We start from the raw sequence: 23,656 nt of genomic DNA on the forward strand, positions 1-23,656 counted from the left end.
TGGTAGAAACGTGAAAACGTGGACTCGCTGCTCCAACCTGCAGCTTTGAGGATAACATCCATGGGGACCCCCCGTGATGCTGCAGCTGACGTACTTGCTGCCCGTGTGCTGTGTGCACCAAATACTTGGGTGTCCACATTAGCTCGTGTGAGAACGTCTCTCATCCACCGAGCCAAGGTGTCCTTGCTGATGGGTTTGTAGGGTTTTTGATAGCTCAAAAGCAGTTTGTCTTCGCATCCCCGAAACTCCTTAGTTCTTCGAAGATATTCTTTGAGTACAGACACAATACACAAAGCCTTGTTCTGTGGAAAGGCTAAAAATTCCAGCGGTGCTAAGTGTTTTCCTTTGCGGGAATGTTTTAGCAATACATTCAAATAAAACACACATTTTGAGTTGGAAAGATGCATTGAATTCACTGACAGACTGTGGATAGTACAATTCCAAATGCTCCAGCACAACATCCACATTCCATGTGGACGCATATTTAGGAAAAGCGGGTCGAAGTTCAAACACACCTTTCACAAACCGTTTCACTAAACAGTGTTCACCAAATTGAGGACATCCTGCAATGTCTAAGTAACAAGATAGAGCCGATCTGGCCGCACAAATGGCACTATAGCCAAGTCCTGCCCTGAACAGTGTTGCTAGAAAGTTGATCGCATCATTCACAGTCGGCGAAACGGTATGTATACCTCTCCTGCACGCATAGCTTTTCCATTTTGCGATATAGGACGCGTAAACTTTCCTAGTTCCCTCTCTCCATGACGAAAAGATGATATTTGAAGCTTGTGCCGAAAGTCCTGACATTCGATATCTGATCCTGAGACTTCGCAAATGATCAACCTTAAGGACTTTCTCAGTCTGTGTTTTTCCTGAAGATTTGAGGGCATGACTAGCAGATTTTCCCTTGCTGACACAAGCACCGGATTGTTTATCAACATCTTTGCCAGTTTTGGATACCACGGTTGACTGGGCCAGTCTGGAACTACTACAACTCCCGTAGCTTTTTCTTTGTTGATTTTGTGCAGCATGCTGGCAATAACACAAAAGGGTGGAAAAGCATAAAAACGTTTATTAGACCATGATATAGTGAAAGCATTCACCGCTACAGCTTCTGGATCTGGTCTAAATGATACATATTGAGGGAATTTACAGTTTATCCTTGATGCAAACAAATCTATTTCTGGTTTAGCACCCAGAATATCCAGAGCACTTGTTAAAATGTCAGTCTTCACGGCCCATTCTGTATCTAGATTGTGTACTCTAGATTCTTCATCTGCTTCTACATTTTCTATCCCTGGTATGTATGCCGATGAAACCCAAATGCCTCGCATAATGCAAAATGACCAGATTTCCTTAGCAACTGCATTGCATGTTACCGAAATGGACCCCATTTTGTCAACACATGCAATGGCTGTAACATTGTCCATCATAAGCCTGAGATGAATGTTAGTTTTGTCCCTAGCAAAGGTTTGCAAAGACAGCAGTGCAGCTTTCAATTCCAGAATATTGATGTGCTGCTGTGCTTCTTGTTGATTCCATAGTCCACCTGTTCTACCTTGACTACACGAACAACCCCAGCCTTTCTTTGATGCATCAGTGAACATTATGAAATCTGGGTCACCATGATCAGTGTCCACATCATTAACAGATGACATGATATTCTCCCTCCACCATAACATTTCGGTTTTGGCTTCGGCAGAGAACTCCACAGAGGAGTCATAATGATTATTGTTTTGCTTCAAAGCAGCAATTTTATCGTGTTCCATGCATCTGTACCAGAGAGGACCAAATTTCACCGCCTGAAAAGCAGACACTACTTGCCCAATGAACTTTGCGAGTGTTCTTACTGTGGCATACCCCTGATGTAACAGCTCAGTGGCTAGTTTATGTATCCTTTCCTTCCTCTCTGTTGTTAAAGTGACTGTCATGTCCTCTGAATCAATTTCAACCCCAAGATATCTTATTTTATGGGAAGGTATCAAAACAGATTTCACCGGATGCACAACAAATCCTAATTTTTCCAGAAGAGACAATGACTCTTTTACATTTTGCACACATTCTTTTTCAGAATCTCCAAAAAGTAATGTATCATCAATGAAGATTGTTGAAAGAAATCCTAGTCTATGTAACTGGGCCATGACTGGTTTCAGTAACTTTGTGAACAAACGTGGACAGGGTGCTAGTCCGTTTGGACATGCAGTGAAAACAAATACTTCTCCTTTCCAGAGAAACTTCAAATATTTCTGAGTAGCTTTATTTACCGGCACTGAAAAATAAGCATCTTTGAGATCCAAAGAACAGAAGAAGCAATTTCTGGTGACTAGCTCCAAAGCTGTCTTCAGTGTTTCCATTTTGAAATGCTGATAAATCATGTTTTCATTCAAATCTCTCAGATTTAAAATTAATCTCCATGTATTATTCTTTTTTGGTCTCACAAAAATTGGAGACAGAAAATCATCCTCCGAGTGATCTGTTTTTCTTATCACCCCTTTTTGTAGAAGTTCGACAATTTCTGAATCAATTGCTGTTGTCTGTTCTTTGGAAAAATTATAGTTTTGAGGATTTTTTCTCTGTACAGGGGTCTCTGTGAAATCAATATTTATCCCTTGTACCATTTCCAAAATGTCTTTATCTATTGAGACTTCCTTCCAAGAGGGAAGGCAGTAACGAATTTGACCTGCTTGAAAATGATCTGCTTGTTCCTGTAATCTATTTTTAATGTTTTCAACTTCATCATAAAACTCCCTCACCTCTTTGTCTTTGCACACATCGGGAGTTTTTGAAACTTCTGTGTCTACTGTTTTCCTCTGAATTTTCCGAATCCCCGATTCTGACCTCTCCCCCGAGCTCTGGGACTGAAAGACTGCCCTCGTTGATTTCCGTATGTGTTCCCTTGACCTAAAAAAGGCCTACCACCGTGCCCCTTGCGCTGGTATGGTTGGAAACGATTGTTGTAGCTTGAAGTGTGCGGAGTTTTCATCTTGTAATTCTCCTTAGCACCTTTGATCGCTTTCTCGATATCCCCGCCAAAAAGCATGTCCCGACTCGGGAGATTTTCGTTTGTGCAAATAGCTGCCATGTCCTTTGGCAGAACGCGAGCTAATTGGTATTTACGGCGGATGCTGAGCTCTTGCTGCGCTGTTCCCAACAGACAGATAACATCACCACACGCGGACAACATCCCATTCAGTTCTGCCCTGAACTTCGTACTCTCTACTGTCACGGTACTACTGCTGTTGTCAGTGCACCCCTCTTTTGTGAAGGTGTGAAGTTTGCTTGTTGCCGTAACAAGTGCTGCGGTTGATTTAGAAATCAGCTTCTGTACATTGAGCAGTCGCGTGTCATTTTGTCTTGCACCTCTGTCGAGGTTTGCTTTCCCTATCACCTCCTCATTAAGGATAGGAGCCTTTATTTCCACACAGTTTGCCGGAATAAGGATACTTTCCATCTTGTCCTTGAGCTTTTGGTCTGGTAATTTGACAGTGAATCTGCTTTTAGTGATGTTTGCGAGCTTCTCATCCACTACACCACCTATTTTCTCTTCAACTTCCAAGTCTGCCTCCATCGCAGCAAAAATATCATCAAGCTGATCCGCTGACTGAGCTGATGCTTTGACACAAAAGTCAAATTCTGATTCTGTTGAAACCTCTGCCACAGAACCTCTGCCGGGGTCAACAATTGCTTCATTTTTCTTCACTTTTTCCACGGTAGCACCGCTGGAACAATCTCCGATAGAAACACCGGTAGCACCGCATGAAACGGAGAAAGACTGATCGCCAAGATCACTGTTTTCAGATTGATTTTCATCATCACCATTGTTACAAAAGAGATCGTCATATTTCGATTCCAGAGATTTCAGTTTATCCAAAAATGGACTCATGATCGACCCCATCAAATCACGCACAGTTTCCACCATTTCATTGTTAATGTTTTGTCCACCACTTGTACTAGCAGACTCCGCATCCTTTGTTGCTGCGGAATCCGCCATCTTCAAAAAATAGAAACCGGCGAGCGTCCGGCGTGAAATGTAATCATGAAAAATCAGTTCTCACCTTGACTCATCCGAGCTAATGACATCGTCCTCACGAAACAAAACACTCTGAGGCACACATCACAAAGAAAAAAGTTCACCCAACACATTATAATCCAAATGAAAAATCCATTTCTATGAGCACTGAAACTTTCTGAAAGCTTCCTGGTAACGCGCGAAACCAAAAGTGATTGGTTGCGCATGCGTCCTCTCTAATCATTAGAAATTGCCGTCTAGTCTGTGTACCGAGACTAAATCAAGCGTCTATAGTAAACCCTCGGACTAGTGAACGCTCGGACTAGTGGGACGAACTGGAAAATCAAGCGTCTATAGTAAACCCTCGGACTAGTGAACCGTCGAACTAGTGAACCCTCGGACTAGTGAACCCTCGGACTAGTGAACCCTCGGACTAGTGGGACGTTCCCGAATTGAAACTGCTATTTCCTTTCCTGTGAAGGCATGTTCCCTATACTCTTGTGACACATCTAACCGATAAAAAATACGGGGTGAAGTCCTTCCCCTTTACCGTTCAAGACACGGTCTTTTACACAAGAACAGTTATGTCGACTATCAAAGATGTGGACAAGCTTTAAGTCAACAATTATGATCTAAACGTGTGGGGTTTTTTTTTGGGGGGAGGGGGTTCTTGCAATTCTGACGAAACAGAATAATATGGGGAATCTTCTGTAGACGCACCCGTCACGATTTTGTCTTTCAAAAACGACGTCATAAATAAGCTAACTAGGCCTATAGTTAAATCAAAGTGAGTGACTGCTTATTCTCACCGGTGATGGAGACCAAAACTAGTCCAAAGTCACCCACTTTGTTTTATTTGTTACCACACTTGTGAAACATGTTTGAGCAAGTCAAGTTGTGTAGGCCTACGTCTAGATGTGCATTCCCAAGATACCCCACATTGTTCAGTTTCGTCAACTTTGCCAGAACGGCTCCCCAAACGGCTATACCAATAGTCAATCAATCAATCAATGAGGCTTATATCGCGCATATTCCGTGGGTACAGTTCTAGGCGCTCTGCAGTGATGCCGTGTGAGATGAAATTTTATACGGCCAGTAATTGCAGCCATTTCGGCGCATATTTACCTTTCACGGCCTATTATTCCAAGTCACACGGGTATAGGTAGACAATTATTAACTGTGCCTAAGCAATATTGCCAGGAAAGACCCTTTTGTCAATCGTGGGATCTTTAACGTGCACACCCATGTAGTGTACACGGGGGGGAGTTCGGACACCGAAGAGAGTCTGCACACAAAGTTGACTCTGAAAATAAATTTCTGCCGAACCTGTATCACTTTAGCTAACGTGAAAACCTTGCAATATCTGAGATAGTGAACCAAATCCTGTACACGTGAAGGGCTGTGCATTCAACACTTTGAACTGCTTTTCGTTCTGTTTTGTTGAGGACGTTATTATTTAAATAACTAAATAATGTACACAAATCAACAATGTCGTTGTAGAGTTACTTTATTTGTTTTAAAAGACATGGAGCAAGGCAACGTTGTCACAGCTGGAAATAATATTGGACGGCAAACCTAAAGGATTTTCATTAGAATCATTCAGCAGGTGTTCGAAGGAAACGAGAAAAAATAATATTGGACGGCAAACCTAAATGATTTTCATTAGAATCATTCAGCAGGTGTTCGAAGGAAACGAGAAATAGTGCATCAGTTTGATCACCACTTGTTTGCGGCATCTACCGGTGCTCTTGTTTCCAGAGGTTGGGTAAGATTAAATGCCAAAGAACAGTGTTTTGTTAATCATTTGATGATACAGACATAGCCCAGGCCGACGACCCTCCCAGATAAGCTGCATGGTCCTGTGGAGGCTCTACAGAAGACCACCAGCTTCATATCTGGATCTCTAGAGCTGAACTCCAAATGTAAAGGCGATGACAAGAAGAAGAAGATTGTCTAAGGCTACCTGGTATCTATTTTTTTTAAGCACAGTCTGTCATGTGCGAACCTTACTCCGCTGGTATTCTTCATGAATAAAAACATCACATTCTGAACACAAAGCAAGACTGTCTGTTCGTCAATAGAATTTGTTGAAATGGTGAGATGGACTATTCCAGTGTAAGAGCCTGGGAAGATTTGATATTGTAAATACAAAACACGCTGTTTTCTCGGGAAAGGCCAAGTCTCCCTCCTCTGGGTCTGGAGAGCCTCAGGCAATAATTGTGTACACTTAATTTTACAGGGAGAACAAGATGCGCGAACGACCTGCAGTGTTACAACCAAGGAACATGCACCAATTTTAACGATGGCAGCGGTAACAGCTACTGCTCCTGTCCTAATGGATTTTCTGGAACACAGTGTCAAGTCCGTGAGTAAAACAATTAAAATAGGGTGTGTGTATTTGTGAGTGTGTGTGTGTGGGTGTGCCTGTGCGTCAGTGTGTGCGGGTGTGCGTGCGTACGTACGTGCGTGCGTGTGTGCGTGTGTGCGTGCGTTTGTGTGTGTGTGTGTGTGTGTGTGTGTCTGTGTGTGTCTGTGTGTCTCTGTGTGTGTCTGTGTGTGTATACATACTTCTCTTTATTTATCGGATGAAAAATAAAGCACCTAACAACTGATCGTTATGTGTCACTGTAGCAATCAAGGCGACGCCTGGTAGTGTTCGCCTTATCGCAGGGCGGAAACCCTGGAATGGGCGAGTGGAAATCTACGAGGGTGGAGCATGGCGGACAGTCTGTAACACAGGATGGAGTCAGAACAATGCGGAGGTTGTTTGTCGACAGCTTGGATTCCGGTGAGTCTCAGAATGGGAGATGGTGCATGTGTGTCTGTGTGTGTGTGTGTGTGTGCGTGTGTGTGTGTGTGTGTGTGTGTGTGTGTGTGTGTGTGTGTTGTGTGTGTGTGTTTTGTGTGTGTGTTTTAGGTGGTTTGGGGATCGACCGAGCCATTACCTTTTTATAACACAACACATGATGGCCTGTTCTGAGGGCAAAGCGTTCAATAGTGGGGTCACTTACAATGAATGTTCTGCGTATGTAGAGAGACAATTGTTACGGAGCTTAACTATTGCGGTAGCAAGTGCAGTGCACTCCATGTGTAATACGTATAGAGTCTTCTCTTTGTCAGTGACTTATAGAGTTTTAAATTCCTAGTCTTTTCAAATGATTTTGCATTGATGGTTCTGTTCGTTTCCGTCTGTGCGTTGTGTTTGTTAGTGTGTGTGCTTTGCTTGATCGTTGCTTCGTATACTACAATACATAAGTTAATAAAATACTACAAGTTCTCATCCCTGCTCGTTGGCTCTATCGACGCCCGTTTTTAACCGCTTGCTTCCCTTTATATAATAAACTGTCCATATATCGTCGTTCTCCAAAACTAACTCCTTAGTACGGTCATCGAGAATAGAGGATTTGGGGTATTTTTCATGCAATGACGTTAGCGCTTTTCGGCGATTGGTCAATGCATTTCATATCAATAATGTCGGTCACGCTTGAAATTATTGCTATTTCATATTGCTTTCCAAACGTATACGAAGTGACCGGGAGCGTAGCGTCAGTTATGAACTGAATTGCCCCGAACAGTGAGATATGGAGAACAGTACAGAAATACGAACGGAGAGACTCAAAAACTCGAGTCAGTTGTTGCCACGCTCGAGAACTCAAGTGTAATATTTGAAGCAGTTGGTAACGCGCTCGATCATGCGCTAGTCCTTACTTGTGTGGTCCCGGGTTCGATCCGCCTTCGACGGCAATTTTATTTATATTTTTTTTCTGAACTCGTAACTCTTGTATTTTATTAATTTGCTTCATTCCAAACGTTTTGGATTATGAAATGAATCGAAATAATAAAAACAAAATTGCGTAATTATTGATTACTTCTAGAAATTTCCCATTCAGTTTGTTTTTCTTTTAGTATCCGTAACATCGGCTTTGGTGAAAATTGATTGCCCTATAGGCAACACCGCGACTACATGTACAAATGTGCAAAACACAAATACGAACGGGGAAAACGACGAGTCAACAAATGCATGATTTGAAAACTCGGGCACGTGGCAGTTATGTTGGTAATTCAAGTCTTAGGTTTCACGCCTCCATTGTGTAAGCCTTATGGGGCTGTGGTAAAACGTTTGGCTCCAAAGCCGGTGGTCTCGAGTGCGAGTCCCCAAAGACGTTTTGTAAATCATGAGTTGTACACTTTTTTTTCTTTTCTGAACTCTATGTACTTGTATGTTATTCGTTCTGATTTATCCTAAAGGTATTGAAAATCAAATATGATAGTGCGTGAGTGTCCTTGAACAGCTTTCCCACAATCCCGTATTCTATTTTTAGTACGGGATATCCCCAAGGAAAGGTCAAAGGGCATATGTATCACCGCGTGTCGACTGCTGGTAATAGTAGATACATACTTCCAGTATGATAGGCTTCTGTACAATACGATAAGCCATCGTGAGGTGTTGCTTGGCTACATATGCTTCTATCTTCCTTTACAGATGTGTCATTTTCTTTTTTTCTTCTTTTCTCATAGTGGCGTAGAAGACTCTTACCAGCGATTCGGACAAGGTGGAAGCGGTCAGGCATCATGGGCACGAATTGCCCAGTGTTTTGGGGGTGAACTGCGACTGGCAGACTGCCCTTTCACTGTGACCAAGGGCACATGTGGTCATCCAACCGATGTAGGCGTAGACTGCAGACCCTTTTGACCATTAATATGTTCTCTAAAGTTTATGTGCCATGAACATTCTGCGTATGCTAATTGTGTATCATTTCTTACTTAGTTTACTTAGCATGTATGTACAGGTCAAGGCTTGAGACTTTAGTCCGGGATAAACTGTACCCTCAATGCGAGATATTGTGTCTGTGTTTTCCTTTTTCCCTATCCTCTGTGTGTTGTGAAGGGAGGAGAAAACGTTGTAACAGTATGCCCTTTATGATTCACTCAAGCGTAGATTATGAATTGGCAAACTCTGGTCGATGTGTGTGGTTGTGTGTGTTATGTTGTATGTTCTGAAAAAAACAACCCGATTAACATAATTATTTCAAAGTTAAAAAACAAAGGATTTTTGTACTCACCGATATAAGAACAGCACAAGACGATACGAAAGGCGAAGTGTATGTTTTGTGGTGTGAATTGAAACAAAATGAAAAGTGTAAATATCTGGGAAATTGTAGTTTAAAGACTTCGTTATTTCTTGATTGTTATTTACTATTATATTGAAGTGAATAGCAAAACGCTGTAATTGAAATTAGCATGGGATTTATATTTTATTTTTTTAACTCTATAAGGACGGATAACTCCTAGGCAAATGAGGCTAATTAGTATGGAAGAAACACTCATGTTATCCCCTTGGGGCATTCAAGGCAACAAACAACCGCATACATCTGATTTATAATTTAGTGAAACATAAAAAGCTGTATGATAAATTTGTAGTGATTGAAAAAAAAGGATACGTTTGAGATTGTTGGCAGGGGTAAGCAAAAGTGTGACCGACTCAGGGCAGAGATGATCGAAGAGATTGCTTCGTAGTATATCAGTGTTGTGACGAGCGTTGGCTAATGGTAACGAGTACATATGTTTGTAGTTGTGGTGTGTGTGTGTGTGTGTGTGTGTGTGTGTGTGTGTGTGTGTGTGTGTGTGTGTGTGTGTGTGTATGTGTTTGCGCGTTGGTTTGGATTATGGGTGTAATTTGTAAAACAGATGTGACAGTAATAATGGAGTTCACATCAGTGAAATGGAACAAACGCACGTTTTTTTGAAAAACCAATATGAAATTTTGAACCGTGAGATCTTTATTAAATAATAAACTGAACATCAGCAAAACATCAAAGCAATCTTCTTCTTCTTCTTTGTCGTTCACTAGATTAACTTGTTGCAGACTCCTTCTGCGTTCCATTGCAGTATGTTGACGTTTCTGGGTGTCGGTGTCCTTTCGCGGTCAGTGTACCTAACCCCTCGCCTCCTGGCCGTACAAGACGATGTAGGGTGACCTCCGGATGTTGGGGGCCGGCCCCTTTGAGGCTGAGGGCCGAGCACTCTTCCTCCCCGTCGGATCTCCAGAGGTTGAGCACTATTACGTTTGATCAATTGATTTGTCTCCATCATTTTGTGATTTGCGTGATGCAGCGCTTTTTGGCACCCAGGGGGACCCGCATCTCCGACTTCGGCCTTGGACGTTGATCAGGGATCTCTCCCCTAGACCAATTGCCTTCCTGGGCTGTTGAGCTTGGTCTGCCCGTGATTCTATTTCGGAGTTTCCCTTCTCCTAGACTGGTTACCTGCCAGGGTTGACGAGTCCAGTCTACCCGTTTGGAGGTTGCTGAGATGACCGCTTGTGTCCTTGGGCCTCTGTGCCGTCACACCGGTACTGTCCAGCACACCTCCGTCTTCACCAGAGCACCGTTAGCCAGCAACCAACCTGTCCGCCAAGGGAGAACCCTACCAGTATACTTCTCACAAGGAAAATCACCCCCACGTTTTAGGGACAGTGAAATTTCAGCGATTTTCTTCCGACGGCATAGCTTGGTTCTGTTTCACCACCATACCACGATGAGGAGGGGATGGTCTTTATGGTGGATCAAAGTAATTATTAATAAGATTTGAAAAGCTTGACTTACTATGTTAGATAGTGGATTGAAGGCTGATAACGTCCTTTACAAATTACATCTGAGATGGGGAGGGCGGGTGGGGGGAGTGCTGAAAGTGTGGATGAGAATTAAAAAAAGAATGCTGAGTGACAACAGGGAGGTTAAAGGCTGCCCTTTTCGTAGCGTTCATTAATGATGTCCTATTGTTTACATGTACCAATACTGTTATAAAACTGTACCTAAGGGGATATAATAACGATTGGCTCTAGCTTTCGAACACAGAAAAAAATATGTTAGTATTGCAATGCAAAGTGGTTTTGATAGTGTCAAATGTAAACAGAACAGTCTCAAAGTGAAAGTGGATGTTTTCCGGAAATTGCGAAGTTAACAAGAATACAGAAAAGCGCGCTTTCCTGCTTAGCACAATACTCTACCGCGCTAATCTGGCGTGTCAATAATATTACTACGTTTTGGACGTGAAAGGTGAGCGATTTCCTTCACGCGGGGATTGACGACGCTGTACCTCTATAGCTGGCTGTAATATCTGGGTTGACGGTCTAAAAATAGCCCAACCTCTGCTTTGAGACTCATGTTCACTACACCGCCCTCAGCTAATTCAAGAAATCACCCCCATCATGCTAGGTTCACGTGCACTCAAGTTAACCTCTGGTTTGACCTGTGTGCCAAGAGTTAGATGAGAGGGAGAGAAAGCGAGAGCGAGAGAGAGAGAGAGAGAGAGAGAGAGAGAGAGAGAGAGAGAGAGAGAGAGAGAGAGAGAGAGAGCGAGAGAGAGAGAGTCACACACACACACACACACACACACACACACACACACACACACACACACACACACACACACACACACACACATAGACAGAGACAGACATAGAAAGATAGAAGCGGAGAGACTCAGAGGGAGACACCGACAAAGACATACATACAGAGAGAGAGACAGAAAAAATGTAACTAATCTCGTGAGAACGGGTGAGGCCTTGCAAGGTTTTGACGGCAACAATAATTATTGTAGTTCTCTAAGACTTTATTTCTGTTTGATTTGTAATATGTTGGGAAGACATATTATTCAATTGATCAACAAAATAAAACACAAAACAAAACGACACAACATTGTTAAACTCATTATTGGCCAACGTTGAACGTTTACGAAGGCCTCAATCTTCCCGTGCCGTAGACCAGATTAATAGGTGCTTGAGTTTGGTATTTTGATTTTACATAACATAACCTTTCTTGGGGTTCATGGTCATGGCAACAGCCATAATAATATTATATTATGTATAATATTACATTTCAGCATATTTTGTGAATTACATGCCATCATACCAAACTGTCATACATTTTTATTCCCACATCATTCTGATTGATCACAACCAAACCTACTATCGGTGGACACATCCAAATGCAAGCGCCTGTTCTTAACAACTTGCCACTGATCTAAAAATATAGATCAGTGCAACTTGCTGGGTCCTTTGCCGCCAAAGACACTGTTTGGCCTGTAGATAAAATGTACAATGTATTTTCTGATTTGTGCACAAAACCTTTTTTTTTTTTTTTTCTTTTTCTTTAACATAACACTGCTTATTTTTATTTATTTTATTTATTTTATTTATTTTATTTATTTACGAGAATTTATATCGCGCACATATCTCACCACACAAGGCGACTCAAGGCGCTTGTTACATATTATTGCCGTGTGAGATGGAATTGTTTACACAATATATCACGCATTCAAATCGACCAGCAAACCTCAAGCCTATTAGGCGAGCATTCACCTTTCACGGCCTTTATTCCAAGTCACACGGGTATTTGATGCATATTTTTATCTATGCCTATACAATTTTGCCAGGAAAGACCCTTTTGTCAATCGTGGGATCTTTAACGTGCACACCCTAAGGTAGTGTACACGAAGGGACCTCGGTTTTTCGTCTCATCCGAAAGACTAGCACTGGAACCCACCACCTAGGTTAGGAAAGGGGGGAGAAAATTGCGGCCTGACCCAGGCCTGAACACGCAACCTCTCGCTTCCGAGCGCAAGTGCGTTACCACTCGGCAACCCAGTCCTTATGTCACTGTATGTTTGAAAAACCATGGTCACATTTGTAAAACTAATGTTAAATTAGAAAATAAATAACATTTTGGTTCATGATTTTTTCCTACACCTGTGCTGAAAATAAGAAATAAAAATGTTGGTATATAAGTCACTCAAATGCAGTATAGAATGAATGGTTTGAGTTTGTTGCGGTTGACCCTGCACAGTTCGACCTATTATGTTTTTGCTGAAAAATTTTGCCTTCACCCCTCCCATGGGGTGATGTATTTCACAACTTTCTACTGATGAACAATGTTGCCTTCACCCCTCCCATAGGGTGACGGATGTCACAACTTCCTGTGTACACAAACTGATGACGTATTTCACAACAAAATGGCGCTGCCCATGGTCAACCTCGAAACTATCCGTATAGAATGGGGGCCTCCTGGCCCCCATAATAATAAGGGCAGCGACAGACAGTCATACACACACACACACACATACACACCCACAAACACACACACACACACACATACACACCCACAAACACACACACACACACACACACACATACACACCCACAAACACACACACACACACACACATATACACACAGACGCACACACACACACACACACGCACACACGCACACACATACACACACACATACACACACAAACTCACACATTCATAGCCACACGCTCGTTTTTAAAAATGATTTGTTCCCCATTCGAATGCCTTAATCCGCGCCATCTGCCACAAAACTACACGACCCAATCGAACTTACATTCGTGACTCCGATGGCTTGTTTTTCAGTCAAGACCCAGCGGATGGCTATCATATACGTACTCAAGCTATCTTTAAACTAGGAAGCGTGTAACCTATGCCTTTGTATCGTGCCGTATTGTATTGTATGGCGTGGCGTAGTGTCGTCCAGTACAGGTTCCCTGTAAAGTGTAATACGTTGTGTTGTTTTGCTTTGTGTTTCGTTGTGTTGTATGGCGTGGTGTAGTGTCGTCCGGTACAGGTTCCCTGTAAAGTGTAATACGTTGTGTTGTTTTGCTTTGTGTTTCGTTGTGTTGCGTTGGGTTTTGTGTAGTGATTTAGTCATTTTGAAATGTGATGCACTTGATTCTTCAGTTTCTATCAGCAAGAGTGCATATATTTTGTGTTCGTTAGGATATGCCAAGTGTTACCTGGATTCCAAAATGAAAGCCTATATGCCTCAAGTAATGAACATAAAGTATACTAACAACAGGGTTGTTTTCAAAACTGGTAGGTTTATTTTGTATGTGTGTTCTTGTACACGGGCATGTGTCTGTTTGTTTGTGTATGCGTGTGTGTGTGTGTGTGTGTGTGTGTGTATGTGTGTGTGTGTGTGTGTGTATGTGTGTGTGTGTGTGTGTGTCTGTCTGTCTGTCTGTCTGTCTGTCTGTCTGTGTCGGTCTGTCTGTGTGGGTGTGTGTGTGTGTATACTTATGTGTGTGTTTATGGCTGTGCCTATGTCTGTGTGTGTGTGGGGGGGGGGGGGAGGGGGGATCGTGTTTTGGTATGTGTGAGTGTTTTTACGGACGACTGCTCATTTGTTTGTCAGTACGTCACAAAGTTAAATTTGAAAACAAAAAGTATGTCTTTGTTTGTTTCTTTGGTTTTTTTGTTATGTTGATACTGCTTTTGTGCTACGTATCTCATTTGTATTTCTCATTGTCGCATGCATTTGATATTTTATTTCTGTAACATTGTTCATACATTGAAGCCGCACTCGTATGTTATGCGTGTACGGAAACATTTTGCCTGGCTGAATGATTTTGTGATGCAAAATGTATTTATCTGCAGCGTTTGCCAGTCTGACTGCCTTCGTGTGTGTGTACATTGTGATTTACAAGCTGGCTGCTTCCCAATTTTCTTCCGCAACACAAGTAAGACCAACGTCTATCATAATGTCCATCTGTCTGGCTGGCTGTCTGGCTGGCTGGCTGCATGTCTGTCTTTCTTTCTGTCTGTCTGTTTGTCTGTGTGTCTGTGCGTATCTCTTTCTCTCTCTCTCTCTCTCTCTCTCTCTCTCTCTCTCTCTCTCTCTCTCTCTCTATTTCTTCTTGTTTGTTACCCCTCAATGGGCGAGGGCCTGATGAAAAAAGCATGCATACAATGCTTATTCAGTTACCATCGTAAACTAAATTTGAATTCAATTCAATTCAATTCATTTCAATTCAATTCTCTCTCTCTCTCTCTCTCTCTCTCTCTCTCTCTCTCTCTCTCTCTCTCTCTCTCTCTCTCTCTCTCTCTCTCTCAATTCCTATTCCAAATTCATGATAAAACATACTCAGTCATTTTTTATATTTAGTCAAGTTTTGACTAAATATTTTAACATCGAGGGGGAATCGAAACGAGGGTATGGTGTATGTGTGTCTGTCTGTCTGTCTGTCTGTCTGTGCGTGTGTGTGTGTGTGTGTGTGTAGAGCGATTCAGACTAAACTACTGGACCGATCTTTATGAAATTTGACATGAGAGTTCCTGGGTATGAAATCCCCGAACGTTTTTTTCATTTTTTTGATAAATGTCTTTGATGACGTCATATCCGGCTTTTCGTGAAAGTTGAGGCGGCACTGTCACGCCCTCATTTTTCAACCAAATTGGTTGAAATTTTGGTCAAGTAATCTTCGACGAAGCCCGGGGTTCGGTATTGCATTTCAGCTTGGTGGCTTAAAAATTAATTAATGACTTTGGTCATTAAAAATCTGAAAATTGTAAAAAAAAATAAAAATTTATAAAACGATCCAAATTTACGTTTATCTTATTTTCCATCATTTGCTGATTCAAAAAACATATAAATATGTTATATTCGGATTAAAAACAAGCTCTGAAAATTAAATATATAAAAATTATTATCAACATTTTTTTTTCGAAATCGTTTTAAAAACACTTTCATCTTATTCCTTGTCGGTTCCTGATTCCAAAAACATATAGATATGATATGTTTGGATTAAAAACACGCTCAGAAAGTTAAAACGAAGAGAGGTACAGAAAAGCGTGCTATGCAGCATAGCGTAACCACTACCCCGCTCTTCTTGTCAATTTCACTGCCTATGCCGTGAGCGATGGACCACGAGTATACGGTCTTGCTGCGTTGCATTGCGTTCAGTTTCATTCTGTGAGTTCGACAGCTACTTGACTAAATATTGTATTTTCGCCTTACGCGACTTGTTTCTTCTCGAAACAGATAAGCCACGGAAAGGAGCGATTTGGTGTACTCGCCCTATCAACGCCAAACCTTCACACCTATAAACGAGAGGCCACAAGTGGGAACATCAATGACACCAAGAACTCGAACACACACCAGATTCGTGCAATAACAATACAACCATCCAATACTCCAGTAAGCTGCAAGCTAATGTGGGAAGGAAACGTCAAAGAGATCAATAAAGGAAAATTCGACAAGAGAAATAAACCTGGATCTGTGACAAGAAAGACGCTGCCGGACTATCAGAATGCAACAAACAATTGCACGCATTATAGACAGAGCGGTGGATTCGAATTGGCGTCTCTCAGTCAACCTGAGATGTCTTTTCCTTTGGCGTTCTCCATCGTGGTTTACCGAGACGCCGATCAGGTATGTGCTGTTCGTGTTTTTATTTATCGCATATGCGTGTGTGTATGTGTGTGTGTGTGTGTGTGTGTGTGTGTGTGTGTGTGTGTGTGTGTGTGTGTGTGTGTGTGTGTGTGTGTGTGTGTGTGTGCGTGTGTGTGCAGAGTTGTTCACATAATTGTATCCGTGACACTTTACACAAACATTCTTGCAGATGATATCCCCATCCGTTGTTTTTTGTTTCTTGTTTTCCGATAAATGTCTTTGATGACGTTAATAAGTTGAAGCGGCACTGCCACGACCTCTGGTTTGTCTCAATCAAATTGATTTAATATTTGCCCAAACAATCTTGAATCCGGTCAAGGCTATGGACTATATGCATTTCAGGTAGGAAGCCCAACAATTAGTTCATAATTTGTTCATTGACACTCTGAAAAATCTAATTAAAATGGAAATGTGTATAATAGACATGACTTGTACATGACTGAATTGTATTCTTTGTTTATTGTTTGAATCCATACGTTCATAGACATGTCATGCTTATTCTTACAATGTGCTCACAACTAACACATATGTGTCTCATGTGTGCATGCTTCGCGGAGACGAGTGCGACCCTTTGTATTGAAATGGAGTCTTTCTTTATTTGGTGTTTAACGTCGTTTTCAACCACGAAGGTTATATCGCGACGGGGAAAGGGGGGAGATGGGATAGAGCCACTTGTCAAGTGTTTCTTGTTCACAAAAGCACTAATCAAAAATTTGCGCCAGGGGCTTGCAACGTAGTACAACAATGTATTACCTTACTGGGAGAATGCAAGTTTCCAGTACAAAGGACTTAACATTTCTTACATACTGCTTGACTAAAATCTGTGCAAACATTGACTGTATTCTATACAAGAAACACTTAACAAGGGTAAAAAGAGAAACAGAATCCGTTAGTCGCCTCTTACGACATGCTGGGGAGCATCGGGTAAATTCTTCCCCCTAACCCGCGGGGGGTGAAATGGAGTCGTTTTTGAAGACATAAGTAATATGTTTTAAAGAATAAAATAACACTTTTTGTGAACAATGGTAATGGTCTTCTACCTAGAACGCAATTTACCGAAAGATCCAAGCCATTGCACAAACATTTTAGAAAATAGATTACCAACATCTTTTGGGTACGACGTTGGGACTCTCAAATGTTCACCAGCGAGATAAAACGAGCATTCTTTTTTTCAGGTAGAGCGTCTCCTGAGCGCCATCTACCGACCACACAACGTGTACTGTATTCACATTGATAACAAGTCAGCCAGGCAATACTGGGACATTATGCAGCTCGTTGCTAGCTGCCTGCCCAATGTCTTCGTGTCCAATGTGTCTGTCGATGTCGTGTGGAGCGGGTTCACCAACCTTGAACCGGTAAGGGAGATAACTCTCTCGATCATTGTGTGTTAAATGGCATAGTTTCCCCTTTCATATAAATGTTCAGAGGGGAGATCTTCCTCAGGGTGTATTGTTCACATGTTACCGTTAAGTATGACGATTTTTCCCTTCATTTAAACTGTGAGAGGGCAATTGTCAATCGTTGATTTTCGAAGAGGTATAACATTTATGAGCATTGAACCAGAATGGTGACTTTCCAATCCTTCACTCCCTTGACATGGTGGGAAGGATAAATGTTTCAATCATTGGTCTGCTAATAACTAACATTTCCGAAAAGCGAGCCGTTCATCATGATAACGTTTTCCTTCATATTGAAACGGTGACAGGGTTAGCTTTGTCAATCAATGATCAGAGGAGAGGTTTAACTTTTGTCTTTATGCTAACGGTAAAATGTATCTCTTTTTCATGATCAAACTAGTACGGGGAGTACCTTTAACGATTATTCAACCGATAAGAGGGATCCCGATTAAGATGATGAAGATGAAGATGATGATGATGATGATGACGATGACGATGACGATGATGATACAATCATAACGTATCCGTTATAAGGATTGACAATGGGTTGTAGAACAAATGCAAACCCTCTGCTCACTTAGATTATGTTTATATTCTCGCAGGAAATCATCTGCATGCGGCAACTGTGGGAACACAAGGTCAGGTGGAAGTATTTCATTAACCTGACCGGCCAGGAGTTTCCACTCAAAACCAACAAGGAGCTGGTTCGAATCCTCCAGGCTTTTCGGGGAGCCAACGATATAACAGGTGATCCAACAAGGTACGTATACGATGTTTGGTGGCTTGTTTGCAGACTAGTTGTGTTGGTTCGAGGGTAGCATATCGTCTTCTGTTTATGGAAACACGAAAATATCCAGCATGCCTACTCAACGAAAGCGGAGTGAAGCTGACTATGCTCTCAGAGTATAGTTTGGGGAACCCAAATGGGCAAACGAGCTCACACGTAACAAGACAATTCTGGAACGCTGAAGAAGAAGAAGAAGACGAAGTCTTCTGTTTCATCTTTATCGACCGAGGTCGAGGTCTTTTTCGGTTTTGTGCCAGGAATCAGCCTGGCTGTACGTATATATTTGTCATAGTTCCAGGTCAACGAATATAATTATAATCTCACTCTTTATAACACGTACCCTGGTCACCTATGTGATGGTAAAACATGACTGTTTACACGTATAAGGCAAGTAATTTTAGATCACCATCAGATGTAACTCAGCAAGCAACTAACGAGTTATCCACATGCAGACTTCAACATCGATGGAGTCAGTTCCTGCCGGCCCCCTACAACCTGACGATCCACAAGGGTGATGTTCACATCGTGGCCAGCAGGGGCTTCGTAGACTATGTCCTGCACAGCCACGTGGGCCAAGCGCTTCTCGAGTGGGTCAAACCCACAGCACATCCGGACGAATCCTACTTCAACACCCTAAACTACAACCCTCAGCTTGGAGTCCCTGGTTCTGTTTCGGGTGAGTGAGATAACCCTGCATAATTATCAATATTTAATCAGGCCCTTCAATCACAACTGTGGATCACAATCCGCAATTTTTAGAGTGTCTGGCTTGGGTTTTAGTAAGAAAATAAACCCTGTACCCCAACCCCGACAGCTTTGATTCACAACCCTAACTCACAACCAGATATATGCAACCTCGATTTACAATCTGTAACCAAAATAATGAACCTAAACCCTGAATTAGAACCCTGACAAATAAGTCTACATCATAATCCTGAACCCCAACCCTGAAACACAACCCTGAATCACGCTTGTTCGACATTGCATTCACACACATTCAATCATAGGAGAGCGTGTTACTATATTTATGCGTGAACCTATGTTTCATGTTTCATGTGTGTAGTCCTATGACAGTGTTCGTTATAATCGTTTACAGGCAGGCAGGTGTGCCAAAAAAAATGTCCATTTGTATGTACTTTTTTAATGGACAATAAAGTGCTGTTATTGTTATTGTTATTGTTATCTTATTGTGTTTGCATTTCAGCTCACATGATTCACGGACAACAGGATTCCTTTGCTCGCTACAAGATGTGGAGTCACGCTAACATTCATCCTTGCGGAGGAACGTTCGTGAGACACATTTGTCAATTTGGGATCAAGGATCTACCACACTTGGCTTCGTCCTCCAAACTGTTCGCCAACAAGTTCACCTTCAACTATCACCCGCTGGCCCAGGTGTGCATTCTACAGTGGTACCGACACAAGGTTGGGCTGGAAGAAGCCGGAGAGCCACTGCCTATTAATATGGGCTTGTACGAACAATCACATCTCGTGAAAAACAGATACACTGGACCTGTCAAGATTTGGTGAACCATTTGTCAATGCGAGTTTGTTCTCAAAAAAACGCTCGCGCTGGACCCGAGTACTCTTCAGACTGGCTCGCTCCCCCAGTATGAAAGTTTTTGTCTTGTGCACGTGGATTACAAACAAAAAAAAAAAAAAAAAAAAAAATTATTTATTTTACACAATTAAAAAAATTATTACAGTAAAATAAAACATTAAAACGTTCATAATAAACAATAGTAAACAAGAATTTAAAAAAAAAAAATAGATCGCCCATGCCGGGAATCGAACCCGGATCACTTGGATTTAAAAAAAAAAAAAAAAATTATTTATTTTAAACAATGAAAAAAATTATTAGAGTAAAATAAAACATTAAAACGTTCATAATAAACAATATTAAACAAGAATTAAAAAAAAAATTAAAATAGACCGCTCATGCCGAGAATCGAACCCGGATCACTTTGGCCATAGACGAATCGCTTTCCACCCGGATCACTTGGATTAAAAAAAAAAAAAAAAAAAAATTATTTATTTTACACGATTAAAAAAACTATTAGAGTAAAATAAAACATTAAAACGTTCATAATAAACAAAAGTAAACAAGAATTAAAAAATGTTTTTTTAAAATAAAATAAATAGACCGCCCATGCCGGGAATCGAACTCGGATCACTTTGGCACAGTATGAAAGTTTTTGTCTTGTGCACGTGAATTAAAAAAAAAATTATTTAGTTATTTTACACAATTAAAAAAATTATTAGAGTAAAATAAAACATTAAAACGTTCATTATAAACAATAGTAAACAAGAATTAAAAAAAAATAGACCGCCCATGCCGGGAATCGAACCCGGATCCCTTTGGCCACCAAGCCACCACCTTGAATCACTGACACAGTGTCCCTGTCGCTCTCTCTCGTGCTCTCTGTCTCTCTTTCAGTCTCACCGAGACCAAACCTGCACTGTAGTTTCTTTGCCGAGACCAAATTAATCCCCACCCGCTGGCTGGCTTGCAAATCGTCTCGCATGCGATACGCATGCTTTTCATGACGCACGCGTTCGGCTGTTCTATCAGCTCAATGGCTGGCTGTCGCTCCGATTGAATTCGTCCAACCGTCAAGAACTTTTGTGTTTTTTGGGGCATTTAGGTCCCAGGTAACATTATGAAGTTTTAATACGATCAATCGGACCTATTATCAAGTTAGTGTATCAACTTTTGAAAGAACTGCGCCCAGTAGTTTTCCAGCAATAAGCTGTTAAGTCGAGACAGACAGATACACAGACAGACACACAATTAAAGTCTGCTGGACCCTCCTACTGCGTACTCGGGGATAGAATGTCCCACACATAATGCATGCATTTCTAAACGACGGTTAAGTGTGTATATATAGTAGTTGGCTTGGAATTGTTTGTCTGAATGGCTTTTAGTTTGTGCTTGAGAATGACGATTGACATGTAACTGGCTTATATTTCATTCGTTTATGATCGACTGTTGACGTGTACGTGGCTTACAATACACACACAGGCACAATACACACACACACACACACACACCCACACACACACTCCATTCCTCTCCTCACACATGATGCGCAATGCCTGTGACCGCCTCCAATGTAGAACACCGTCACAATCAATAAAACTGTACCCAAACAAAATAGTTGAACTCACTTTCAAGCTGTCAATTCAGGGGACAGCATCATGTACTGTACATCATAAAGACACGACACAAGTTATTTCCCTTAAAAACCCGATAACGCACACATCAGAAATACCATTCGAACTGAACTGACGATAATTTGAGACACATACTGTTTTGATATAAGTGGCCAAGCAAAAGCACATAATTATGTAAGGACTTTCTTCCATGTGATAAGCATGGCCTTTGCTGAGCCTAAATCCAGGCCATAACATCGTACTAGTCAAAGCAGTGCATTTTAGAAATTGGTGTACGTTATGTGTGTGTGTGTGTGTGTGTGTGTGTGTGTGTGTGTGTGTGTGTGTGTGCTTGTGTGTGTGTGTGTGTGTGTGTGTGTGTGTGTGTGTGTGCGTGTGTGTGTGCGTGTGTATGTGTGTGTGTGTGCGTGTGTGATTCCCTTGAACTATACTTTTAAGCAATACTCTCTCTCTCTCTCTCTCTCTCTCTCTCTCTCTCTCTCTCTCTCTCTCTAAACAAAGAGTATGGTGATAGTTACGAGACAAAAACACCAATTAAGTCCTTTACAATTACAACTGTCAGTTGGTTCAACTCAAGTGAAGCAAGTTAGGGAACATAGATTTTTGGGTGTTACCATCGATCAAGAGTTGAAATGGCAAACTCATTTGAGTAATATTTGCAAACTAGTATCAAAATATGTGTACCTGTTATCAAAATTAAGGCATTACGCAGATTCCGCAGCACTCAAAATGTTCTATTACGCCCACATAATGCCTCATATAAACTTCGCATCGACACTTTGGGATAACTGCGGTGATGTTCATTTAAAAAGACTCAATTCCCTGCATCGCCGAGCTGCAAAACTTATTCTGCATGATTTGAATAGGTCCACGGATGATAAACTAAAGCTCTTGAATTTCCTCCCCTTGAAAGAGCAGTTGACGTTAAACAAGGCTGTGTTCATGTATAACATTCTAAATGACGACTGTCCTAAATAATTATTTGCAATCACATTTTAAACATGCCACAAAAAGATATGGGTCCCAAAAAATCACCCCTCCTATACCTCGCATAGACCTCTGCAAATCGAGCTTAGCCTTCTCGGGAGCGTTTCTCTGGAACTCCTTCCCCCAACAGATAAGAAATGCAACTTCAGTGAAAATGCTTAAGAGACAGTCACGTTCACACATCATTCGTGAATGAAATGTCTTGTTCGATTGTTATTTTTTAAACATTTTGTACTAGTGTTAACGGATGTGTAGCTGATCGGAGCAACTTTATTACCAAATGAAAGGTATAACTATGTCGACTAGCTCTCTCTCATATATTTAAAAACAATCTCCTCAAAAGTTGTTGTGATGAATATGAAATATGTTTATTATTGATGATCCAAATTTTAGGTGATAGAATGATGAAGCTGAAAAAGTACGTGAGGCGGAATGCAGTAATGATTCTGTGAATATGGTTACTAATGGTACCGAACAACCGTTCTGATCAAACAAAATGATTTACACGTTTCTTACTAAACGCATATACACCAAAACAGTCAAAAATCGATTCCCATGAAGCTGACTCTCTATCTCACAAATACGTGTTTGATTATAAACAAAGTTTTGAGGTAAGAAAAGACCAAAAACTCACGATGATTATGATTGTGCCATCCAGAGAATGGTGTGACGTAATACAATGACAGCATGTTTCAAAAGAAGAAGACGTCATAACATTCCAAGAATGTTCGACGACATACATTATTTTGTTCTGAAAAAAAACCCAGAGTCATGGAAAAGAGAACGTTTCCCCAACTCGCTTCAATAAAATTAACGGAAGAAAAAGATGCTAATACTGTATAAGTAACCTTTGGATACTACAGATACTATCTATCTACCTTTATATCTTTCTATCAAGAAAGAAGGAACATAAAGGAAGAAAAAGAAAAGAAAAGCAAATAATTAGGCCTATATATAACATAACGGGTGAAAAAACACATTTCATGAATGAATAATTACAAAAGAAAACTACATTTGATCAAAGCAATAGTTGAGACACTCGGCCAAAAATA

The 23,656-nt window shown here is 41.2% G+C and overlaps 2 protein-coding genes across 2 annotated transcripts; one reads left to right on the forward strand and one right to left on the reverse strand.

The window, feature by feature from the left end:
• Positions 1 to 429: 429 nt before the first annotated feature.
• LOC138955553 (uncharacterized) lies at positions 430 to 4,149 on the reverse strand. The gene is made up of 2 exons (XM_070327138.1): positions 2,754 to 4,149; positions 430 to 1,032 (listed from the first exon to the last, which is right to left on the reverse strand). The coding sequence occupies exon 1, from the start codon at positions 3,989 to 3,991 to the stop codon at positions 2,798 to 2,800; it is 1,194 nt and encodes a 397-aa protein (XP_070183239.1). The 5' UTR covers positions 3,992 to 4,149; the 3' UTR covers positions 430 to 1,032; positions 2,754 to 2,797.
• A 9,309-nt stretch (positions 4,150 to 13,458) lies between these two features.
• On the forward strand, positions 13,459 to 20,211 carry LOC138955555 (beta-1,3-galactosyl-O-glycosyl-glycoprotein beta-1,6-N-acetylglucosaminyltransferase-like). Its single transcript, XM_070327140.1, has 7 exons — positions 13,459 to 13,903; positions 14,465 to 14,547; positions 15,849 to 16,238; positions 17,435 to 17,614; positions 18,259 to 18,416; positions 18,896 to 19,119; positions 19,648 to 20,211. Exons 1-7 carry the CDS (start codon positions 13,627 to 13,629, stop codon positions 19,971 to 19,973), a joined length of 1,638 nt encoding a protein of 545 aa, XP_070183241.1. The 5' UTR covers positions 13,459 to 13,626; the 3' UTR covers positions 19,974 to 20,211.
• The last annotated feature ends 3,445 nt before the right edge of the window (positions 20,212 to 23,656 follow it).

Source organism: Littorina saxatilis, unplaced genomic scaffold, assembly GCF_037325665.1.
Source record: "Littorina saxatilis isolate snail1 unplaced genomic scaffold, US_GU_Lsax_2.0 scaffold_1085, whole genome shotgun sequence".
NCBI lineage: Eukaryota > Metazoa > Mollusca > Gastropoda > Littorinimorpha > Littorinidae > Littorina > Littorina saxatilis.